This window comes from Hakea prostrata, chromosome 4 (genome assembly GCF_041222555.1).
Source record: "Hakea prostrata isolate BN-2017 chromosome 4, UWA_Hpros_2, whole genome shotgun sequence".
Taxonomy (NCBI): domain Eukaryota; kingdom Viridiplantae; phylum Streptophyta; class Magnoliopsida; order Proteales; family Proteaceae; genus Hakea; species Hakea prostrata.
The window spans coordinates 9,178,576-9,198,909 of record NC_142603.1 but is presented as its reverse complement, the minus strand read 5'-3'; the positions used below and the strand labels follow the sequence as shown (position 1 = coordinate 9,198,909).

Genomic DNA, 20,334 nt, shown 5'->3' with positions numbered 1-20,334 from the left:
TCCCTCTCAATAGATTAATCTAGTAGCCTGAACTACAACAGCAGGTCAGCTAACCACACAAGTTCTTTATGCATGATTAGTTGGATTAGGCTCTTAGCCAAAAAAAATTGTTTAGTTAGTGTAGACATATGCAACTTACACTTTTATCAATAGCTCCTTGATAATTTAATGTGTTGCTTTATCACATCAATAGGAACAAAGAACTATTGATCAATTTCAGTTTCTTATTGCCGTTGCGTATCTGCTCGTTCTGGTCTTGCTGTGGTCAGTGCCTCTGAGTTCAGTGGTAAATGCTGTACATGTCCTTGCATTGCTTAGAGAGAATGCTTGGGGCCATCAATAGTTTGTTGATCATGCTCACATTCTGATGCCGAGTTTACCAATTCTGTAATTTTAGACCTTCATAATGATGCTTATTGTTGATTTGTGTATTCCTAGGTTGGGTCCTTGTTTTGGAATGACTGCTCTATATTAATGGGTCTCTATAAATATTTTTATAGTTCCATTGTTTACTTGAATTGTATAGTTATTCAATTTTCCTGTGATGTTTGCTTTAATGGAAGAGGGATGAAATGGCCAAGGCAAATTGACCCGAGTTTTATTTTCTTCTTGAAGGGAAACAAATAGGTTGCATTAGAACATTCTTATGTGTTTTATTTGTTCCATTTGTCAAGTGAGAATGGAGGTTGAAGCGGGACTTTTGATGATGTCTTACTTATCAATGGATGGTAGAAGGCTCATGTAGAAAGTGGTAAGAGGTAGGGGAAAAGAGTCAAAATAAATTCCCAGCCTACTCTGTCTCTTCTTTTTGTGGTTTCTTTCAGCCTTCTTACTAGGCTTTTGGTTAAGGATTTGAATTTCCGAGTGCTAAAGAGTAACTTGGTCTAGAATCCAGATCCTCTCTACCCAAGGATAGTGTCCACCCATCTGCTTAGACCTTTGGATAGACCACCCATCACTGTTAGAAATCTACACAGGCCACATGTCGTTCATCCAGAGGCGTGGACGAATAGACAGACACTGTCTTTGGGCAGAGAGGAGATTTATTGCTTCGCCTAAGACTAGGTTAACACTAGTGAAACTATCCTTGGCATCACAGTTTATAGCCATGTTTCCTTCGTGTACCTCAAATTCTGCTTTTAGAACACATTCCTAAACTAGATCCCTCTTGTATTTTCTTACTCAGTAATGCATTGTCTCTCTTGGTGAAATGGGTTTGATGAGAGTTGAGGAAAGATGATCGGTTGGCTGGGCAAAATTAGATGGATCTCCTACCCTCCTTACTGTATTTCTGCTGGAATAAAAACTGAATACATTGAAGCTAATTATTAACTTCTTGTGCGAGTCTTTAGCTCAAAATGGAAGAGCATCTAGGTCTTCCTAGAAGATGATGGTTCGAGCCCATCAAGACTCATTGACTCATGTTCAGGTGATTGGTGACTTCCCATCACATGCATGGCTTGTATTCAGTTGGTTTAAATTATGTCTTACCAGAAGTTAAATCCATTTACTCGATCTCCAAACAAGGAAAACTTTTGCAATTCAGCAACAAAATCCAACATCGAAGACCTTAAGTTTACAATGTCAACCACTTTTTCCACGGCTTTGACCAAATGAAAATAAAATAATAGCTGCAACTACAAATTGGTATAGACACAACAATCTTCAATTACAGATTTGTATAGACCATAAAATCTATGGAGATTTTAATTTGTGCTGCCTTATCTGCAACTGGTAGTGTCTGAGCGAATTGACTCGCCTTGACCTCCGCCTGATCAAATGGGGAAGCAGGACTTGTGCCTGAATGATTGATAGATGTTCAACCATATTTTCAATGAAACTTAAAACTTACTGCATCTGTATTCATTTTTTCTTTAGTAAACTGTACCAACCTACCAAGATTCTATGGAAGTAACAGTGGACCAACTATCATATAATTGTGCAAAAGCAGAGAATCAGTAGTCACTTTTTATATTGAAGTATGGAAGTGTAGCATTCAAAGATCACACAGAATATTTAGATACTTACCGAAAATGTCAATTCCAAGTCCCTCATATATTGGATTGAAGAAACCATCAACAAACTGATTAAACCACCAAGTAACAAAAAAGGTGACTGCTACAGGAAAAAGGACCACACTGCACTCACAAAAACGATCTTTTTTTAGATTGGAAATTTGAAGAGAGAAACAAGGTAATGTTTAACAAATACCTACTTGTGAAGCGATTACTTATTACCATCCAGTCATGAACTTTTTGGAGATCCAACTCTGAAAAACAACAAAAAAAGCCTGCCAAGTATAAGAAACGAAAATAATGATTGATAGATGTTCAACTACATCTTTCATGTTGGATTAATGATTAACAGGAAGCAATCAATAATGTCAGCTAAGGAAGTAACGTTAAAATACAGAGGAGAGGATCAGCTGAACTGGTAAGCTAGGCAAGAAAGATGTGTTGAACTGAGATTTGCATTTTCTGTTTCAAGCTTTTTAGCAACTAATATAGCATAAACAGAGTCTTTTCCCCTAGGAACAAAACAGAGTCTTTAGCAAGTTTATATGAGTCTTGATGGATTTGAACCATCATCTCCTAGGAACAAACCCAGGTGCTCTTTCTAGTTTGAGCTAAAGACTCACCCACATTTCAAAACATGTTAGTCAAAGTCTATGACAAAAAAATTGTATGAATTGCACAAGGGTTGATGTATGATTTACAAACCAAACAGAGTAGAATACCAATCATAATGAAAAACAATTGAATATTAAAACCTACCAATAGTATTACAATTCAAATGTTAAAATTTTTACAACCAATTCTGCAATCATGTCTTATATTAAAAACTATAGAGTAACCCTAACTTAGACCAAACTTTGGAGTGTTGTTTTCAGCTTGCAAGATTGTATTTGGTTCAACAATTGGATCCACCATTAAAGTAGTAGGTGTAAAGGAGGAGACAGCTTGCGAATCAAATGGATCATCATCATTCACCTATGCATGAATACATTAAGAAATTTTCAAATACAATATCTCAACATATACTTCTTCAGGTGAAAAACAATACCTGGACTACAGAGGTTTGGGAGAAACATATACCACATATTGACTCATCTAATGGTCCTTGAGACTGTAAAGTAGCAGACTGTTAATGATAAAAATGTAGCAAAGATGTTAAAATTAAGAAAATCAAGAAGAGCAGAAAGTACCAAAAGTAGATCCATGTAGCCAAGTTTGTCTGCACTTCTTTGAGTTCCGTCTGAGTGATTCAGATTTACTATATCGCATGCTATGGAGAGGGCTATAGAAGCATTGGATGAACTTGGCCTTTTTTTCTTTCTTTTTGCTTTTGTTTCATTCCAAGGTTTTAACCATTTACTTGTTGTAGAGCTTGTTTTCTTCTTCCTCTTTTTCTTTTTGAGCCCTTTGCTCAATATTCAGATTAAGATTATCAATTTCTTCATCTAGATTTGTATTGCGTGACAAGATTGTCCAATTGTTTACACAAATCACTTGCAATATTGTTGACCAATATATATCCCTCGACTGAATTACATGCTTGTGAGGCAATATTTATTAGTTTTCGACAAAGGATCCTATAACAATGTGTTGAATCCAACTTAGGATCTTCTTCAACTTGTATTCCTTTACTATTTTCCACCACCATGCTTCTTGCTTCACGTGTCCATCTGTTCAAAACATATGCTTTTGAAATAAACTTAATATCTAATCTCTCAAAAATTTTAAAAGCATGAGAAAACAGGATGCCAAAGGTTTCAAATTTCCTACAATTGCAACGAACAATTAATTCAGGAGGATTACATTCAACGCTAAATTCCACCTTCAAATCAGAAGCACCAATTGCATATTTATGCAAGCTATCACTTTCATCCTTCCACTTTATGTAGCCATCCTTCCACTTTATGTAGCAAGAACCAGCCTATGTATACTCATTGTGGAATTCATCAAAGATGTAAAGACTGTATATTTTTGTTGCTTGAATCATGATGGGTGTTTGAGGAAATAAATTCCGTGGGAGCTTATTTCTTGCCTCAAACTCAGATTTCAATTCGTTAGCTCGTTTATCATTGACTACTCCATCAATACTATTTAAAAACCGAATAATGTCTAAAGTAGACTTTGTACATTTCTTCAAGTCAGCATTTATACTTTCACTCACTTGGGTACTCTGTATGCCTCCTGTGAATGTATTCTTCATATAACACTTAGCCCACTATTGTTTGAGTCCATGAATAAGATCTAACCATGAGCCATTTTCAACCTGATAGTGACACCTTAATTGTTCCCATGCAATTTTGAATTGTACTTCATCATCATATTGATATACACATTTATTAAAATCTAAAAAGAAGTTTGATCCGTCCTTCATTAAATTGCCTAGATGTTTAATTCCATTCTGCATTAAATGCCAAGTACACAAACCATGCCATGTCTTAGGAAATACCTCAGATATTGCATTTGCCATTGCAGCATCCTGATTTGTAAAAATTGTTATAGGTTGTTTTTGCCCATGAGATGCTAAGAAAGTCTGAAATAACCATTTGAAAGAATCAATCGTCTCATCATAAAAAATTCTACCCCAAATATAACGACTCCTCTGTGATGGTTAAATCCAGAAAAAAAAAAAATACCAAAATGTATACTCTGGTTGTTTGTACCAAATGTTGTATCAAATGTAACCACATCACCGAATATTGCATAATCTATTACTATTCTTGCGTCAGCCCAAAATAAATTTGTAATATGTTCTTCCATATCCAACTGTAAACTATAAGTAAAAGAAGGATTGAACTTTGTTTGGTTTGCAAATTATTGTAACAAACCCCCTGCTTCACCATAACACAAGTTACGTTGACGTTTACTACGGAGATAATTGTAATGATCTATTACTGTAAAACCTAAACTTTGCATCCCACCTGCTTGTTTACCCACCGTAACATGGCTTTATTTTCTATGCCAGAATTAGTGCCCAAATCAATCTCATATGCCTGTACTTCTGAAACTTTCCATTGTGACCGCATCATGTGAGTGGTAGATGGTATATGAAGCTCATGTGATCTTCAACAAAACTATAGCATTCATATATCCCATTTTCCATAATTTGTATTGTCGTATGAGCAGGACAGTCAGTTCTCGTCTCCACTCGACGATTAGTTATACCAATAGCACGCTTGTCCTTTTGCCGATTGCCTTGTTTATTGCATACGAATCTCCTTGAAGTTATAATTGATTTATCTTTTTTACTTCTATTTACAAATCCTCTTCTAACACTAAAACCCAAAATTCCTCCATAATCATTATAAAAATTAAATGCCACATTTTCAAAATCAAACTGCATTCCAATCTTAGGCTTACTTTCATCATATAGACCTATGGCTTTATCCATGAGATTATCCATAACTCACTTGAACAATAACCATGAGAAGAAAATTATCGAAATAAAAAATTTGAACTATAAAGTATACCCCAAAAAAATAACCTAGAGAAAAAGACAAATTATCCTTGGAATCACATTTAATTTAATACAAGAAGTATTACTACTACAAACAACATTTAATTTAAGTCCTTGGGGCAAGGAAAATTTTACAATTTCTAACATAACTAGTCCAGTAAAAAAGGTCCAAACTTGTTTTCAAATTATTTGGGTAAGCTGCTGCTCTGAAAAACCTGCATTTCTTTACTTCTAGGTCATACGAAAGGTGTTTTTGACAAGAAATTTTCCCAGCCATATCTAACAATTAAGACCTACAACCATTCTTCTTTACTTCTAGTAGGTCATATACAAGGTATTTTTGAAGAGAATGCTACCCAGCCATCTCTAACAGTTAAAAACTGCTAAAACTTTTTGATCAAGTCTTTTCTAACCCTAAGGGAGACTCCACCCAAATTTCATATTTATCCACCCAGTGGGTTGCCTGAAATTATCATTTAACCCTTCAGTCCTGCTTCTACAAGAATCCTCCTTAACTGGATATAAAACAACCTGATTTAGTTGCAACTTCCAACATATAATCTACACTACAGTAACTTGATCACCAAATCTAACCATTAAATCCTGGCTTTGTCCTAACTCTACCTTTCAATTAGACCTCACACTGAATTCTTGCTTTCCCAACCTTACCAGTTCATACTAGATCCTGAATTTTGACTCCTATTTGCTTTTCTACCAAGCTTTCCCTATCTTATATATCCTCAGCTGGGGGCCTTCCAAACAGATAAAAGAAAAAAGCAAAAAAAAAAAAAAAAAAAAAAACAAAAAAAAAAAAAAAAACATAAAAAAAAAAAAAAAAAAAAAAAAAAGAAAAAAAAGGGGAAAAAAAAAAAAAAGAGGGGGAAAAAAAAAAAAAAAAAAAAAAAAAAAAAAAAAAAAAAAAAAAAAAAAAAAAAAAAAAAAAAAAAAAAAAAAAAAAAAAAAAAAATCAATCATTACTGGAAAAACTATGTCATTGTTCGTTCCATGGAAGTTTATGGGCACTCAGGAGTCATTGAAAATATGGCTTATTTCTGAGCTTTTGGTAAGTTAAACTCACACAGGAAAAGGTTCAATGCCAAAGGAGATCGAGAAGCTGCAATCCCAAGCGAATTGCTGGGCTTGAGAAGCTAAAATCACAATAGATGGATAATGTTTTCCATTGTCTGTTGGATATCATGTTTAATATATTGTTTCTTTCTCATAAAATCTATTCTTAATGGCTTTGAAGACTGGTTAGACTTCCTGCCCTTTTCCAGGTTTGATTCGTGGAGCACAAGAAACAACGAGAAATATCTAAAGAAACACAGCAACCAAGGGCAGAGAAATCCATATCAAAGTAATGGATCCAGTGAAGCCCCATTTTTCTACGACCACCACAAGAGGTATGGTCCCCTGCTTTCAGGTGACATTAAAGCTCAAGAATTTAGTCGAGTAAAAATACCTCAGGTGTGTATCGTTGGGAAAGAAGATAAAGTGAGATTGATCGCTGCAATTCCAGTTGATCTCTCTGAATTTTGTGAAAAGAGGGGAGAGAGGTGAGCGTTGCCGAGGATGAGAAAATCGCTGCTTCTTCGGTCCTTTTATAAATTTGGTGAAGAAGAGGAGTCTTTAGACAGCCAATAGTGAGAGACACAGTGAAGAGGGGCTTTTCTGAATTTAGCGCGGAGAGTGACTCTGAGAGACATGAAAAACCGCAGAGGATTCAGGGTTTTTTGAATTTGGGGAAGGGAGAGGAGAGAGAAATATACGGATGGTTTAGAATTTGATGACCATTGGATTTTCTAATGCCACGTGGCACAATCTTGAGAAGAAATTACAAGAAATTACTGGAAAATAAATTACAGACCATGTGAATCCTTTTTCTCCTGGTCAATTTTCCCCTACTCATATATTTTCAGCTGCATGCGACGGAAACTTTCGAAGTCGTTATTCCAAGTTTTTTCCGTGGAAGTTTTAATTTTAGTTGAAACAAATTATTGAGTTATGAGAATAAAATATTTATAAGACAAAGCAAATTGACAATAAAGATAGTAGCTTCCTTCAATCTGTTTGTTTCACCCAAAAAAACTAAATACAGTGCCTTAAAATTCAATATCTGTTTCACCCAAAAAAGGGAAAAACGCAAGCTGTTTTTGAGAAATGAAACACAGTATCTAGTTTTGATTATTTCGGTAGCATTGACTTTGTGGTCAAGCATACGATGGAGAATTCAAAAGACCTGCAAGTAAGTAAGGAGAGTGAATCCAAGAAAGATGTTAGGTATGGGAACGCAAAGAGTGTATGTTAAGTTTCAACCCTAGTGCTTGTGGTCCTGTGGATGATGCCCTAGTCTAGTTAACGAAAAGGTGAGAGAGAAAAAGCGACCATTGAATCCTTTTCTTTTTCTTCTCTTTCGTTTTTTGGTGATTGCGATTGTGTGTTGTAGGAGGGTGGTGGTGGGTGGACACAACACACCATGCTGCTCATCACTTCTAGGTGCCACTTGCCAGTGCCTACTTCTTGCCATCTGATTGGTAAGCTACAAACCTCACATTTCTGAAGCTAAATAATTCACTGTGATTATTAATTGTTCAAAGTCTCATAACAACTATTACTAACACCTTCAAGACTTAAGGAAGTAACATCCATGATCTATGAATCACAAGGCATGATGGAATTCTTTTTGCTGCCGATACAAAGTCGCTTAAAACCACCGACTGATACATAACCAAACCTTGCATGAGACCACTTCTGATGCCGAGCATCGTCAATTCCATCATAATTGTTTTCCTATCTAATACACTCGTGTTCAGATTATTTCCTTTCAAGCACTTCGACATAACATAATGAACTTTCAAAACTTCTACACAAAAAAAAAAAAAAAAAAAAAAAAAAAAGAAAAACAACAACAAAAGAACACAACGAATTTCAAAACTACGGCCTTCAACCGAAACAGAACTACAAACGAGAACTCATTTTTTCTTCTTTCATAAACGACCAATTGTTAAAATCAATATGATTAGGAGCCCCACACTGCTGAACTTTCTGCAAAGGATAATTACAAATAAACAAACCTTACAGAAACAGCATCCATTCACTGAGTCATAAACGATGTAATGGAAGAAAAAACAAAAGAATACACAAATCACTCACACATTCCCATTCCAACCACAAAACCCACAAAGAAAAACTAAAAAACAGATCACTAGTCTCTAGCTCAACTCGCTGTACAGTTTCACCATTTCAAAGGAAGATGAAAGAAAAAAAGCGGGGGGATTAACTATCCTGATGTTAGGTTAGCGGATAGAAAGTAGCGACGAAACCAAAATCATCGTCAACACTACTAAATTGAAAAGGATTGGGATGGGAAAGAAAAAAAGGAATCTAACACAAAGACCAAAAGCAACAGAAGAAGAGGACGAAACCATCGAAATCAGCCCATCTGATCCTGTGGTTGGCAAAGTTCTTTTCTGAGTTTCTGTGAGAAAAGCCTGCAAGCGTCCATGCTGAGATCGATGGCAGCCGACAAAGCCACAAAAGCAGCTGCATCTTCCGTGCAGTTCACATGTTGCACACTCAACTCCACTGTCGGTTTACTGCATTTCCCCTCTCCTTCCACCCTCGACGACATCACGAAACCTCTGTACATACAATACGGCCACAACCCATAACCAAAATCACCGCTGCTCCTTGGGCTACAAACAGGAGAACCTAAGTTCGCCGGAGTTGGCCGCCCGTTAGCGCTCATGTCGATTACGAATTTTCCACCTTGGTTGGTACTCAGCGTGGACTCTGCAAGCACAATGCCACCAGCGCCCATGCCACTGTTGGCGTCAGCGAGGAGCTCAAAGCGGTAACCAAGGCAGTCGCTGCTACCGCGCTCTCGCCACGCTTCTAGACGGCCCCATGGTTTCCATGTACCATCACCAGGTCTGAGGATCAACCACGCCCCAGGATTCGAACGGCTGACTCGGTCTGAACCCGGTGACGCGACGAATGGTGTCACCATCGATGCCGCCGCCACCGGAGAGCCAGAAAGATCGTGGACTGTGATTGACCATCCTTTGCGTTCCTTTCCACTTCTCTCTCTATCGCTTCCTAGCGAGCTCAACCAGCCCCTTGAACTGCCTGGGTCTGACACTGACGATCTGCTCAGCAAACAAAGAAAAAGATTAGATAGATGATAAAGACATTGACGTAACAGAAAAGAAAATCAGAAACTACAACGAGAACTGAAATATTCTGAAAATGGACAAAATCGGATCATCCCCGCCCTTCAATTTTCACTCCAACGAAGAAGACGAACTAAACGTTATAATGTCGTACTCGGCAGTTCCAAAATCTGAACCTAGTTGGTCGAAAAATAGGCAACTACAAAGAAATCTGCTCCAGAATTGGAGGGAAAAAACCTAGAGTGTATATCTTCAACTAGTAATTAGTCCCTATAAGGTCTGGCGTTGATGAATGGGGAAAGAATACAACTACTACTACCAGTAAGCTAGCCAAAAACAGGAAAAGCGCGAGCAGCACAAGTAAAACCCTAAAATCTGAAAGGAGGAAATTAAGAAAGAGGATAGGATTCGTGATCTAACCTGGATCTCTGATATCTGTCACCGGAATTTCTGAAGCTGAACTTGCAAGTGAAAACAGGTTGCCTAATGTTCCCTTGGATCTGAAACACCTGAGGACTACACTCCGGCTCACCGTCAAACTGAAAAACGAACCTGGGATCCGGTTCCGCTCTCACATTCAAGTGTAGATGAGCAGAACGCTTTGAATTCTTGCCAACAGAAATCCAACCATTGTAGAAAACAGAAGGCTTAGACTCGGTTCCCGCCAAATCCAAAGGCACCGAAACCCTCCCCAACAGTCTCCCAGAGTTAACACCGCAAGTAGTACCTCTCCGGCCAGTGTAGATAGAAATCTTAACACAAGGCTTAGCAGAAAAAAAGCTCTTGGCAGCAAGCTTCTCCAGATCGGCTTTACTCAGGTCGAAAGTCGCAGCTAGGGTTTGAGTTTGACCATCAGGGAACTGAGTCTCCGGCGGGATGAGCGGAACGGTCGAGGTCTGCAGAGGAAAGTTGTTGAGCCTGATCTTACAGAAACACGGAGACGAAACCGGATGAACGCCGGAACGAGCAGGCTTCGCAGCTACCGGAATCTTTAAAGCAAGATTTCCAACAATAAGTCGCACGAAAGGACAGGGATCCATGTGTCCTTCCGGCGAGTGTTCGTCAAAGACTTAAGAGAGCGATCTTCTTCTTCTTCTACTTCTTCTTCTTCTCGCTTTTGCTTGCAGAGGAGTGAAGAAAACAGGAAAAGCAGGATTTTATGGAAAAGCAGAGAAGATGAATTCGGTTCCGTGCAGTAAGGTCGCTAAGACGTCTGTGGTGCAACAGGCTGGCATAGCTGGGGACTCGAATCCATATTCCATAGGGTTGCGTGCGCCACGGGTTGAGCTGTTAACCATTCCTAAAGCGCACGCAGATCTCCTTGTTGGCTTCTTCTTCTTGCCAGCTCCGCTCTCTCTCTTCTCTCTCTTCTCTCTCTTCTCTCTCTTCTCTCTCTTTGGAATTTTTTATTTTTTTGTAGTTTCTCATTTGGAATTTGGAAACAGTAGAGTGAGTAGACGCCAGCAGGTCATAGTTTGTTCGTTGCAGCACTTTTATGTATTTTTTTTTTTTTTCAGAAATATAATATGAAAAAAAAAAAGGATGTAAGAGAAAAAGAATCTTTTGTGATTATTTTTCCTTCCCCCACTTCTCCAACCCTGCTCCAACCGTACGGAATGAGGTTTGGTTGGCATTGAAATTGAAATTTGATTTTATAATAATAAAAAAATAAAAAGCTGTTCAGTTTGGATTACAGCTGTGTACAGCCTGTCCTGGAATGAGTACCTGAACTAACCCCACTCGACTCAACTCCATCTACCACTTCTCGTGTCCGAGTTTACCGCGATTTTTTTATCCTGTCTAATTTTGCCAGCTGTAATAGAACCCACCTTAGTTACCTAGATTTACTGATTTGCTCTCACGGCTTTCGAAGTGAAGAAAAATTTTACTCCGCTTATTTAACCATTGACCTTTTTCTAAAATGTCATTTTTACCCTTCTAATAAAAAAATAGGAAGAAGGGGATGGTCATACCTTGTATGTGATATTCGTTATTCGTCAAACCAAACGTGCGTCTGAGACATTCTTAGGCATGAATCATGACTCATAAAAAGAGTATCTATCTATATTATTATTTTTTAATTTAAATAAGAGTATCTATATCCATTGTATGTATTCTTTCTTTCGCTTTGCTTTTAATCTATTTCATATTATCAAAAGTATATATGATTTTGTAGTAATTTTCTTTTTTGGATAGAAATCATAGAATATGACTTGGCGATATCATTATCTTATCCATGAGGATAATATAAATACCCTCTTATGGTAGTTTAAATAACATTTTCTCTATTTTGTAACTTAGGTCATATTCATATATAATTTTTATTAGTAAATTATATTTATATCCCTTGTGTTTGTAAATAATTATATGTATGAAATATTGAAATTTATTCTATTATGAACGCTCTTTCGTGTTCAACACAGCAATACTATTAGTTTCAAATATAAAAAAAACATATTTACCTTAATGAATCTTAAACTATGTATGAAACAAAATTTAAGATAAAAAATAAACAAAAAAGTCAAGTCGATTTCTAGGGTGAATCAACTTTTCTGTAGGAGATTTTTCATGAGACTGTATAGACAAGAAAAATTATTTGGTAAAAGATATTAAGATAGGAGATTTCTGTCATTTTTCCCCCTAGGGTTTGAAATAATAATAAAAAAAATAATTGTAATATTGAGAATTTAAAAAATATATTACATGGTAACTCATCACTTAACCCTATTATTCCACCAATAGAAGTATAGTTGTAATATAATTCAAGACATAAAAGAGTGTCAACGTAAGTGTTTGGAAATATAAGTGGTGTAAATGCAATTTACTATTTCCTTATATATAAACATGACATCTGATCTATCTATATGAATCCGAAAACATTTTGTATTTAAATAATTTGATCACAAAACATGAGAACCGAATGTCCTTTTAGGGACATTGATGCTTAGACTTTACTTCTCTTAGTATTTTTTTTTATTATTTTCTTCTCAATAGCTTGTATAGATAGGAGAAGGGAGAAACTTCCATACAAGGGGAAAAGAAAGGTTTAAAGTATCAATACCAAGTATTGCCGTATCAATTGTATTCGATATAGATATGACGAATATCATATTGTATCTTAGGATATTTTAAACCTTAATTGCCACGTTATTCTAGCCGCAGGATTTGTAGAAGAAAGAATGGGCGCATGGAACAGAGATGAATGGATGGGTAACAAAATCTGTGGTTTCCAGAGTGGTAGAATTTGTACCTTGCATTACATAATCAAAATAAACTGAAAAAAGACAGTAGTGTAGCACCCCCTGATTGGCAAAAGCACACACTGCTAATGTGGCCAACCTTATCCTCTAAATGCATAAAACATAGATACAGATAAGACTGATGAGATGTTAACCAAAAAGGAAACAGATCAAGTATCCAAAGTTCCTCAAGGGCCTCATGCATTAATTGTGCCGAACTGCGTATAGTGAGTCAATGAAGATGAAATGAGTGGTCAAGATCACAATTTTAATCATCCATTTTGTATTTTTTTCAATCATACCTACCTGTAGTAAAAAAAAAAAATGTAAAATGATTAATTGAGATTTTGACCTCAACCAGCAGCAATAAAGTTGAGCTCCTCCAAAGGGCTTTCAATTTGCTGGTGGGAGTGAGTGGGGACCACTACTCACCATTTGGTAACTAACTGCTAAGTTCTCTAACCCAAAAAAAGAACTGGTGAGTTTTCTTTTGTATGAATTTGGGATCATTCAACAGAGCCAGGGACAGTCCAACGACATTGATACAACAGCATTTGTTTGATTGTTAGCTGTTCCAGCATGGGTTGGTTCTTTTATACTGATGGTCTTTCTATAACAACTCACTCTCTCTCTCTCTCTCTCTCTGTGTGGAGGCTCTGATGTTGAACTCCACAACTACAAACTTAACTACTCTTGTTAACCAACTGGTCTATCAATTTATTAGGTTGATGTGACTGGTAACTTGTGACCTCTGATTCCTGACTTGTGATTCTGTGAAGGCGAAGTGATGACTGAATGATTTCAGATTTAAGGTACCCACTTGCGCTAACAGCCACGAATATTGCTCGTTCTTACTCTTACTCTGACAGTCTTACTCCCCTCCCTTACATGGCTGCTGCTACCCGCCTGCCCCTCAACGAGTCCGGATCCTCACCCCGTCTGGGTAGCAACTGAAGCAACGGAGGTCGAAATTTTGATCTCGGCTGTGCGCTGCACATGCTGCGCATTAAATGCACAGCATACAAGTCACAGCGACCACAGAGTGCTCTCCGACAGCTTTCCAATCACACAACCATGTGGGGGCCCACATGTAAAAAACACTTTTAAAAAAAATAAAAAAAAAACTTTAAATTTTCACCTGCGGGGCCCACATGATTGTGTGGTCGAGAAGCCGTCGGGGAGCACTCTGTGCTACCCGACGGGGTGAGGATCCGGATTCCCTGTCAACCATCATTCCCTACTCCTCCATCATCTCCACCGTCGATTTACACTTTACTGTTTGCATCTTTGAAAATTTCAGGTGTTCCACACCTCCGCTGTCGTAGTAGCCGTTTTTTTAATTTAACCTCTCCAGTCTCCACCAATTTTTAAAATTATTAATTGATAAGGCTCCTTTTAAGAAATGTACCCTCTTCTAGGAATATTTTATTTTAATCTCACCACCCACCACCAAGTCGTCCACAATTTTCGGGGTAAAATAAAAGTAAAACTCGAGGTTTTTATATTTAAATTAGATGTCACCTCACTTACAGTATTGCAAATTATCCACTGTTAAGTGAGATGTAAAATTATCTTAATGCCTTTTTGACACTTAAATTATCTAATTAATTCTATTTTATACTTTTTCATGTTCAATCTTTTAGGAAAAGTCTTATAGTTATACCTTGCTGGAAATTATCCACCTTTACTAGAACCACTACACCTCTATCAAAAATTTCTCTACGCACCGTCTCCTTCCGAAAATCTCTCTCTCTTCCAATGTCCTGAGATTATAGAAACTCGCAAAGAAATTCTATAAATTGGGTGAGCTCCATTTGTTTAGGCAACTTAATTTGTACCAAATGCGTTACCCAAGATGTTGATGAGTTCCAACCTTGAAGCATTCATAGAGGGCTCACCATAGTCGCAAAGGTGGGCAAGAGACAGAGTGAGCTTGAAATGGTAGAAAGATTTCAGGCAGGAGTGTGGTGGTTTCTTGCCAAAGCAGGCAGTTTTTGATGACGTGTTGGTGGGAGATAGGTGAAGGGATTCTTAGTTCACCTACCTAAAGGTTGCGCATGAGAAAGAATAAAATGTGGGTTAACTGTCCAAAGGGCATTAGGGTCATTTACATCTCACTTAACATAATCTATGGGTAACTTGGCACTATTGTAAGTGGGTGACATAACTTTAGCCATAATATATATTGGAAACCCCAAGTTTCACTCCCAAAATAGTGGGTGACATGTAAAAACCTCTAAAACGTATTGTATTGATCAATTTGTTTTAATACAATTCAATAGAAAGTCAGGATTGACATGGGATACTTCAAAACCTTCCTCTCTACAACTCGTGGTTGGAGTTCCGGGGATACACACGACAATTGGAAAGCAGATGTGTTTTTTGGTAGAAGGGATCAGACTTACTAGTTACTACTAGTTAAGTTTCAGATTTGAGAATAAAAGTCAAGAAAGAAGAAGATGATGAAGACATCACAAATTCAAATTACTGATTCAGTTGTTGGTTGTTGAGGAGTCCATGTCCAATTGACCCTAACGTGGGTGATGATACATCCTAATTCATGATGAAGGCAAGGTAGGGAACGATAGCTACAAAGTAGCCGTAGGCCGAAGGGCAACCAAACGTCAATGTCTTTGTGAACCTAATATGTTTGGAGCAAGAGCGTGGGGAGAGGGATTCAAATCCTCTGTAATTCCTTTCCCTACAATTCTCTTGTTATTCTCTCATAGGATTGTGCCATGTGACATTTAAGGAATCCAAAGGTTATCCAATTTAAACTAAATTTGAATTTTATTTAAACCCACCCATAAATTTGTTGGGTAACCTTTGGATTCCTTAAATGCCACATGGCACAATCCTATGAGAGAATTACAGGAAATTGTAGGGAAAGCAATTACAGAGGATGTGAATCCGATTGACAACACAGATCTCTCATGATCACCCGATTTTCCCCGTGGCTCATCCTTAGGGACAGATCATTTTGTTTCAATGTCGCGTAGCATGGTGAAGGCGATATTTAGGTAAAAGAATGTTGCTTTGACTGTGAGAAAGGTAAATTCATCATCTCAAATTCTTATTTGGGAGAAGAAACATTGAATTGGTAGACCATATTCTCTCAACAAATTTTCCCTCTAAAATGGAGATGTCATAAATTCACCTCAATTTAAGTGAGAACACTCTTAATCGAAGGTTTATGATTTGATCATAACCTTTTTGGGCTACTATTGAACTACTTTTCACTTCCGGTTTGGTCCGTCCGTCCAATTAGGTTACCACCATTAACCTAAAAGCATAACGGATAACTGAGTAGGGGGAGAACGCCTTCTTGGGGGAGTGTGGATTATCTCCCCTATCGACGAGAGACGAGAAGCAATATGTGCTATGCCTTCCCCTGATGACATTACAACCACAAACTATGTGGGGTCCCACAAGTAAAGGTGGATGGCAGTATTAGACACAAAAGATACCACAAAAGCAGAAGTTATATGGTAAGGAAGGTCAGATTAAGAAAGACCTAACCACCGAACAATCCTGTAGCCCATAAAATATGGAACCCATCTGGGCTTATATACCACGAAAGAGATGAAACGAAGAGAGACACAACCTTGTTCCTTTTGAGTAAGCTGAGTTTAAAATTCTCACAATAATAAATACCACAATGTATTCCAAAAGGAACAAACAAACAATTTAGATCCTATATTGCATCAAACTGAAAAACAAAAGACTGAAACAGCAGAGCCGCAAAGTGCTATGAAGCTGCATGTCAAAAATGAGCCACTGTATATAGCCCCGGATAACATGGATACGACATCCCCTACCAACTTAATCTTCAATCTAGAACTCATATTACCAACAAAACAAAGCCGAGGTGAAAACAAAGACATATGAACCTCACATTCCTGTGAAAGCCTTCTTTGCTACCCCTCCAGATGATCCAGCTGGAATAACCTTCACTACATTGAACCTCACAGTCTTGGATAACGGTCTGAACAAAAAACATAAACCAGATAATAATCAGCAAAGGGGCAAACAAAAGAATTGATTACCCAGAATCCTAATATTCTATGTCCCTTTCCTTTCACATTTTTAATATTCTGTCTCCACTTGGATCCATGTAGCAGGACCTCATTAAGTTAGGGATAACAGAGGAGCTGTATGAATTAACAGTTCTAGCAGCCATTATTAAGAAGAAAAAAAAGGAAATGGTTTTCCACAGTTAGAAAATACCTGCACTGGCCAATGGTCACATGGTCACCCTCCCTCACACGGTAACATGGGGATATATGGGCAGCTATATTAGAGTGTCTCTTCTCATACCTGCAAAAGATCACATGCAAAATACAGTCACAAATTCACACCTTCACTCATAAGATGCTATCAAGCATAGGTTTTTCTCCCCAACCCCGCCCCCTCTCTTTTTCATTCCAGGTACAATATTAAGCTTAGTTGACAGCCAAGAAATTTGAAAACGTCACTTGCCTCTGGTATTTCTTTACGTAATGGAGGTAGTTACGGCGAACAATGATTGTTCTCACCATCTTCGCACTGTGACATGTACCTGAAATAATACGGCCCCTGATGGAAACACTGCCAGTGAAGGGGCATTTCTTATCAATATAGGTACCTGCAAACCAAGCACGACTTTCTCAAAGTCTGTTTTAAATAGAAGATGACATGGAACTATCTTATACAATACACTTTAGTTTATCTGCTTCCTCTATTTAGTTGGTAAATACCATATAGACAAATAGTTAGACAAGAAAGGAAACAACCTGGTAAATAACTCAAAAAATAAAAGCATAAAGCTGAATTACCCTACCTATTGGGCCATGGTTTAAGTAGTAGATATTGGATCAATCAGATCGGCCAAGTCATACTAGTATCAGGGGGAAACTAAACAACCCAATACCAGTCCAGCATTACTGACCAAGAATAGGAATGCTAAAGAACCTTTTCTTTTTCAAATAGAGGGTTAAACCAACTGATCCAGACTAATATGGGCCTATCTTGATCGGACTGTATTAATGTCGGCCAATACTGATTACCAAAACCCTGTATTGGATACCATTGCAACTACGCATAAGATAACTTTCATGGTGCAAGAACCCTTAACAAACTAAAGCCATTGTGCTTAACTGGATATGCAAGACACCCATGCCAATGACTGTTTGAATAAGCTTGTATATCAAAAAGTCTAAGGTTCACAGTCCTAGGATGATGCAGAAAGCACATTCTAGAATACTTTTAAAGAAAAAATGAGATAATCTCAGAATGTCTTTTGGAAAACAACGCTATCAATAAATTAGAATTAAGATTAATAAGGAAATGGGCATAAGGAGGAAGTGAGAAGAGAACCTCTGATTAAATGGAAAACCTGCAAAGCACAGCAGATAACAATAAAGCGGAGCTATTCAATTACGTAACGTTCCAAGGTTTCTGTTGTCAGGTAAAGACGGCACTTTGCATTCCCAACTGTAAGATAGAGACTTAAGAGGGAAGTGGACTGGGTAATGAAAACCTTTTAGACTTTAAATAACTCCAAAGAATGTAATGTGGATGGTAGAGAACGATACAACCACACAACAGACGTCAAATAACTTGAATGAAATTGCTCATCAATGCTTCCCAAAAACATAAGATTTCTCTGCGGTGGAGGGGTGCTCAATGATGAATTAATTCCCACTTGACTAGTTAACTCTTAAACAATAACTTGAATCAGCAGAAAACCGAAACCGAAACTCCTAACCGTTCGGACTTAGTTTAGAGCAGAATTACATACAATTGCCAAAAGACACATTTTACTAAGGAAATAGAAAGACTTCTACCAGTCACTCGAATAAGTAACTTACAAGAACTTCAAGCAACGAGGGGCAATGTTTGAAGTCATGTATTCACGCAATAAATGTTAGCTACCAAAACGACAATAAACATTGGCTGCTACTTAAAATCAATCAGACTTTAATCAACTTTGCAGACTAATTGAACCTTGGAGTTAGAGAAATATAAATCTACGTTTACTTAAAAAAATCATGTAAACAAAGGTAGGAGGAAAAAATAATTGACTGGACCTTCGAATGCCTCCCTGGGTGTCTTAAATCCCAAGCCAATGCTTTTCACGTAGCGATTTCCGCCCTTGCCAGGCCTTTTACCCTTCCCGGATTTCTTTGAGCTACAATGATTACGATCCGATACAATAAGTATAATAACATCAATGAAGATAATTTAACCAAAAAAAAAAAAAACTACGAGGAAAATCTGGTATGGGATAAATAACAAAAAGAGAATAAAAACTCACCACAAAAACACCTTGGGCTGCTTCAGAAACGCTTTCTCCGTCTACATTAACCAAAACATCATAACAAAACAATCATTAATTGAAGAAACAAGAACACATCCCGTGCGAAGCGCCGCAGGGGAAGTTGAGAACTGAAACAAAAATTCTAATCACTCAATGGTTGTTTTCGAAAACAGAGGAAGTAAACAGATCAGAAAAGAAGAAGAAGAGAGTTCGAGATCGTGAGATCTAATATCTGACCTGTTCCGCCATGATGGACAATCACTCTTCCTCGTCGTCGACTGAGCAGGAGATGCGTTAGAGTCTGAAGACCTACAACAAGAAAAGAAAAGAGCGACAAAACCCTAAATATGTGATTGGCAACGATATATTTGTAGTCCGAGTTAGAGTCTCTTTTGAAACAGACTGGGCCTCCAAGGGCCCATTACTAAGTGGTCCAACTAGTTCGCCCAGCCCAATAATGCTACGATTCTCCTTGCTTTTGGGCCATGGTCCAAACAGTCGGATTATTTTTGGGGTGTAAATTTTTTTTTTTTTGGGATTTTTTTTTTTTGGGTAAAAAAGCAAAATTTCTCTCTTCAAGCTATCTAGCTATCAATAATAAATTAGTGCTTGCACGAGTATTTTTCTGTTACATTACCCTTCTTTTCGGTAAGAAATAATTTTTCTTGTTTCTAATGCATTTTTACTGTGATTGTTAAAATCATATATATCCATGTAGAAAAAAATCAGCATGAGTCGTCCCCAAATAATGAAGGGGGCCGCCCGGCAAGCGCGGACAAAGGCACCCCCCCGACGACCCCACAAGCAGCCGGGGGCGAGCCTCGAGCACCGGCTAGGGCAACCGAGACATATCGCCTGAGCCGCGAGGAAGAGAAGAAGCAAGGAGACAAAGGTGGGAGGGATGAGAGAGCAAGCTGGCGTGGGGGCAAAGCAAAGGCAATAAGATCCGAGCAAGCCCTAGAAATCGGCAGGGTATGCGGACACCGGATGACATTCAAAAATAGGATTTTTGCCTCTTCTTTCTCTAAATATAATTCTTTTTCTTATTTTTCTTTCTTTAATCAAATCCCAAATAAGAAATAAGATATTGAAGTATGCAATGACTCTTTTCTCCATTTGGACTCTCTCAATAATATCTTTGTAGATTTGATTGATA

The 20,334-nt window shown here is 37.7% G+C and overlaps 2 protein-coding genes and 1 pseudogene across 2 annotated transcripts; all 3 read right to left on the bottom strand.

Annotated features, from left to right (window-relative positions):
* Window positions 1-3,229: 3,229 nt before the first annotated feature.
* On the bottom strand, window positions 3,230-6,225 carry LOC149017665 (protein FAR1-RELATED SEQUENCE 5-like; annotated as a pseudogene).
* Window positions 6,226-8,372: 2,147 nt separating this feature from the next.
* Window positions 8,373-11,029, bottom strand: LOC149017664 (uncharacterized). The gene is made up of 2 exons (XM_089151985.1): window positions 10,062-11,029; window positions 8,373-9,617 (listed from the first exon to the last, which is right to left on the bottom strand). The coding sequence occupies exons 1-2, from the start codon at window positions 10,679-10,681 to the stop codon at window positions 8,903-8,905; spliced, it is 1,335 nt and encodes a 444-aa protein (XP_089008111.1). The 5' UTR covers window positions 10,682-11,029; the 3' UTR covers window positions 8,373-8,902.
* Window positions 11,030-16,437: 5,408 nt separating this feature from the next.
* On the bottom strand, window positions 16,438-19,515 carry LOC149017663 (small ribosomal subunit protein uS17-like). The gene is made up of 6 exons (XM_089151983.1): window positions 19,416-19,515; window positions 19,176-19,216; window positions 18,949-19,049; window positions 17,360-17,504; window positions 17,108-17,197; window positions 16,438-16,865 (listed from the first exon to the last, which is right to left on the bottom strand). Exons 1-6 carry the CDS (start codon window positions 19,425-19,427, stop codon window positions 16,772-16,774), a joined length of 483 nt encoding a protein of 160 aa, XP_089008109.1. The 5' UTR covers window positions 19,428-19,515; the 3' UTR covers window positions 16,438-16,771.
* Between the last annotated feature and the right edge of the window lie 819 nt (window positions 19,516-20,334).

Bases quoted from the DNA above. Each gene is read 5' to 3' on its own strand.
- LOC149017663 (XM_089151983.1), bottom strand. The intron at 17,198-17,359 runs GCAAGTGACGTT...GATCTTTTGCAG, and splicing joins TACGTAAAGAAATACCAGAG to GTATGAGAAGAGACACTCTA. The intron at 16,866-17,107 runs GTATTTTCTAAC...TTTTTTGTTCAG, and splicing joins GTGACCATTGGCCAGTGCAG to ACCGTTATCCAAGACTGTGA.
- LOC149017664 (XM_089151985.1), bottom strand. From the start codon at position 10,681: ATGGATCCCTGTCCTTTCGTGCGACTTATTGTTGGAAATCTTGCTTTA. The intron at 9,618-10,061 runs GTTAGATCACGA...TTTGCTGAGCAG, and splicing joins GACAGATATCAGAGATCCAG to ATCGTCAGTGTCAGACCCAG.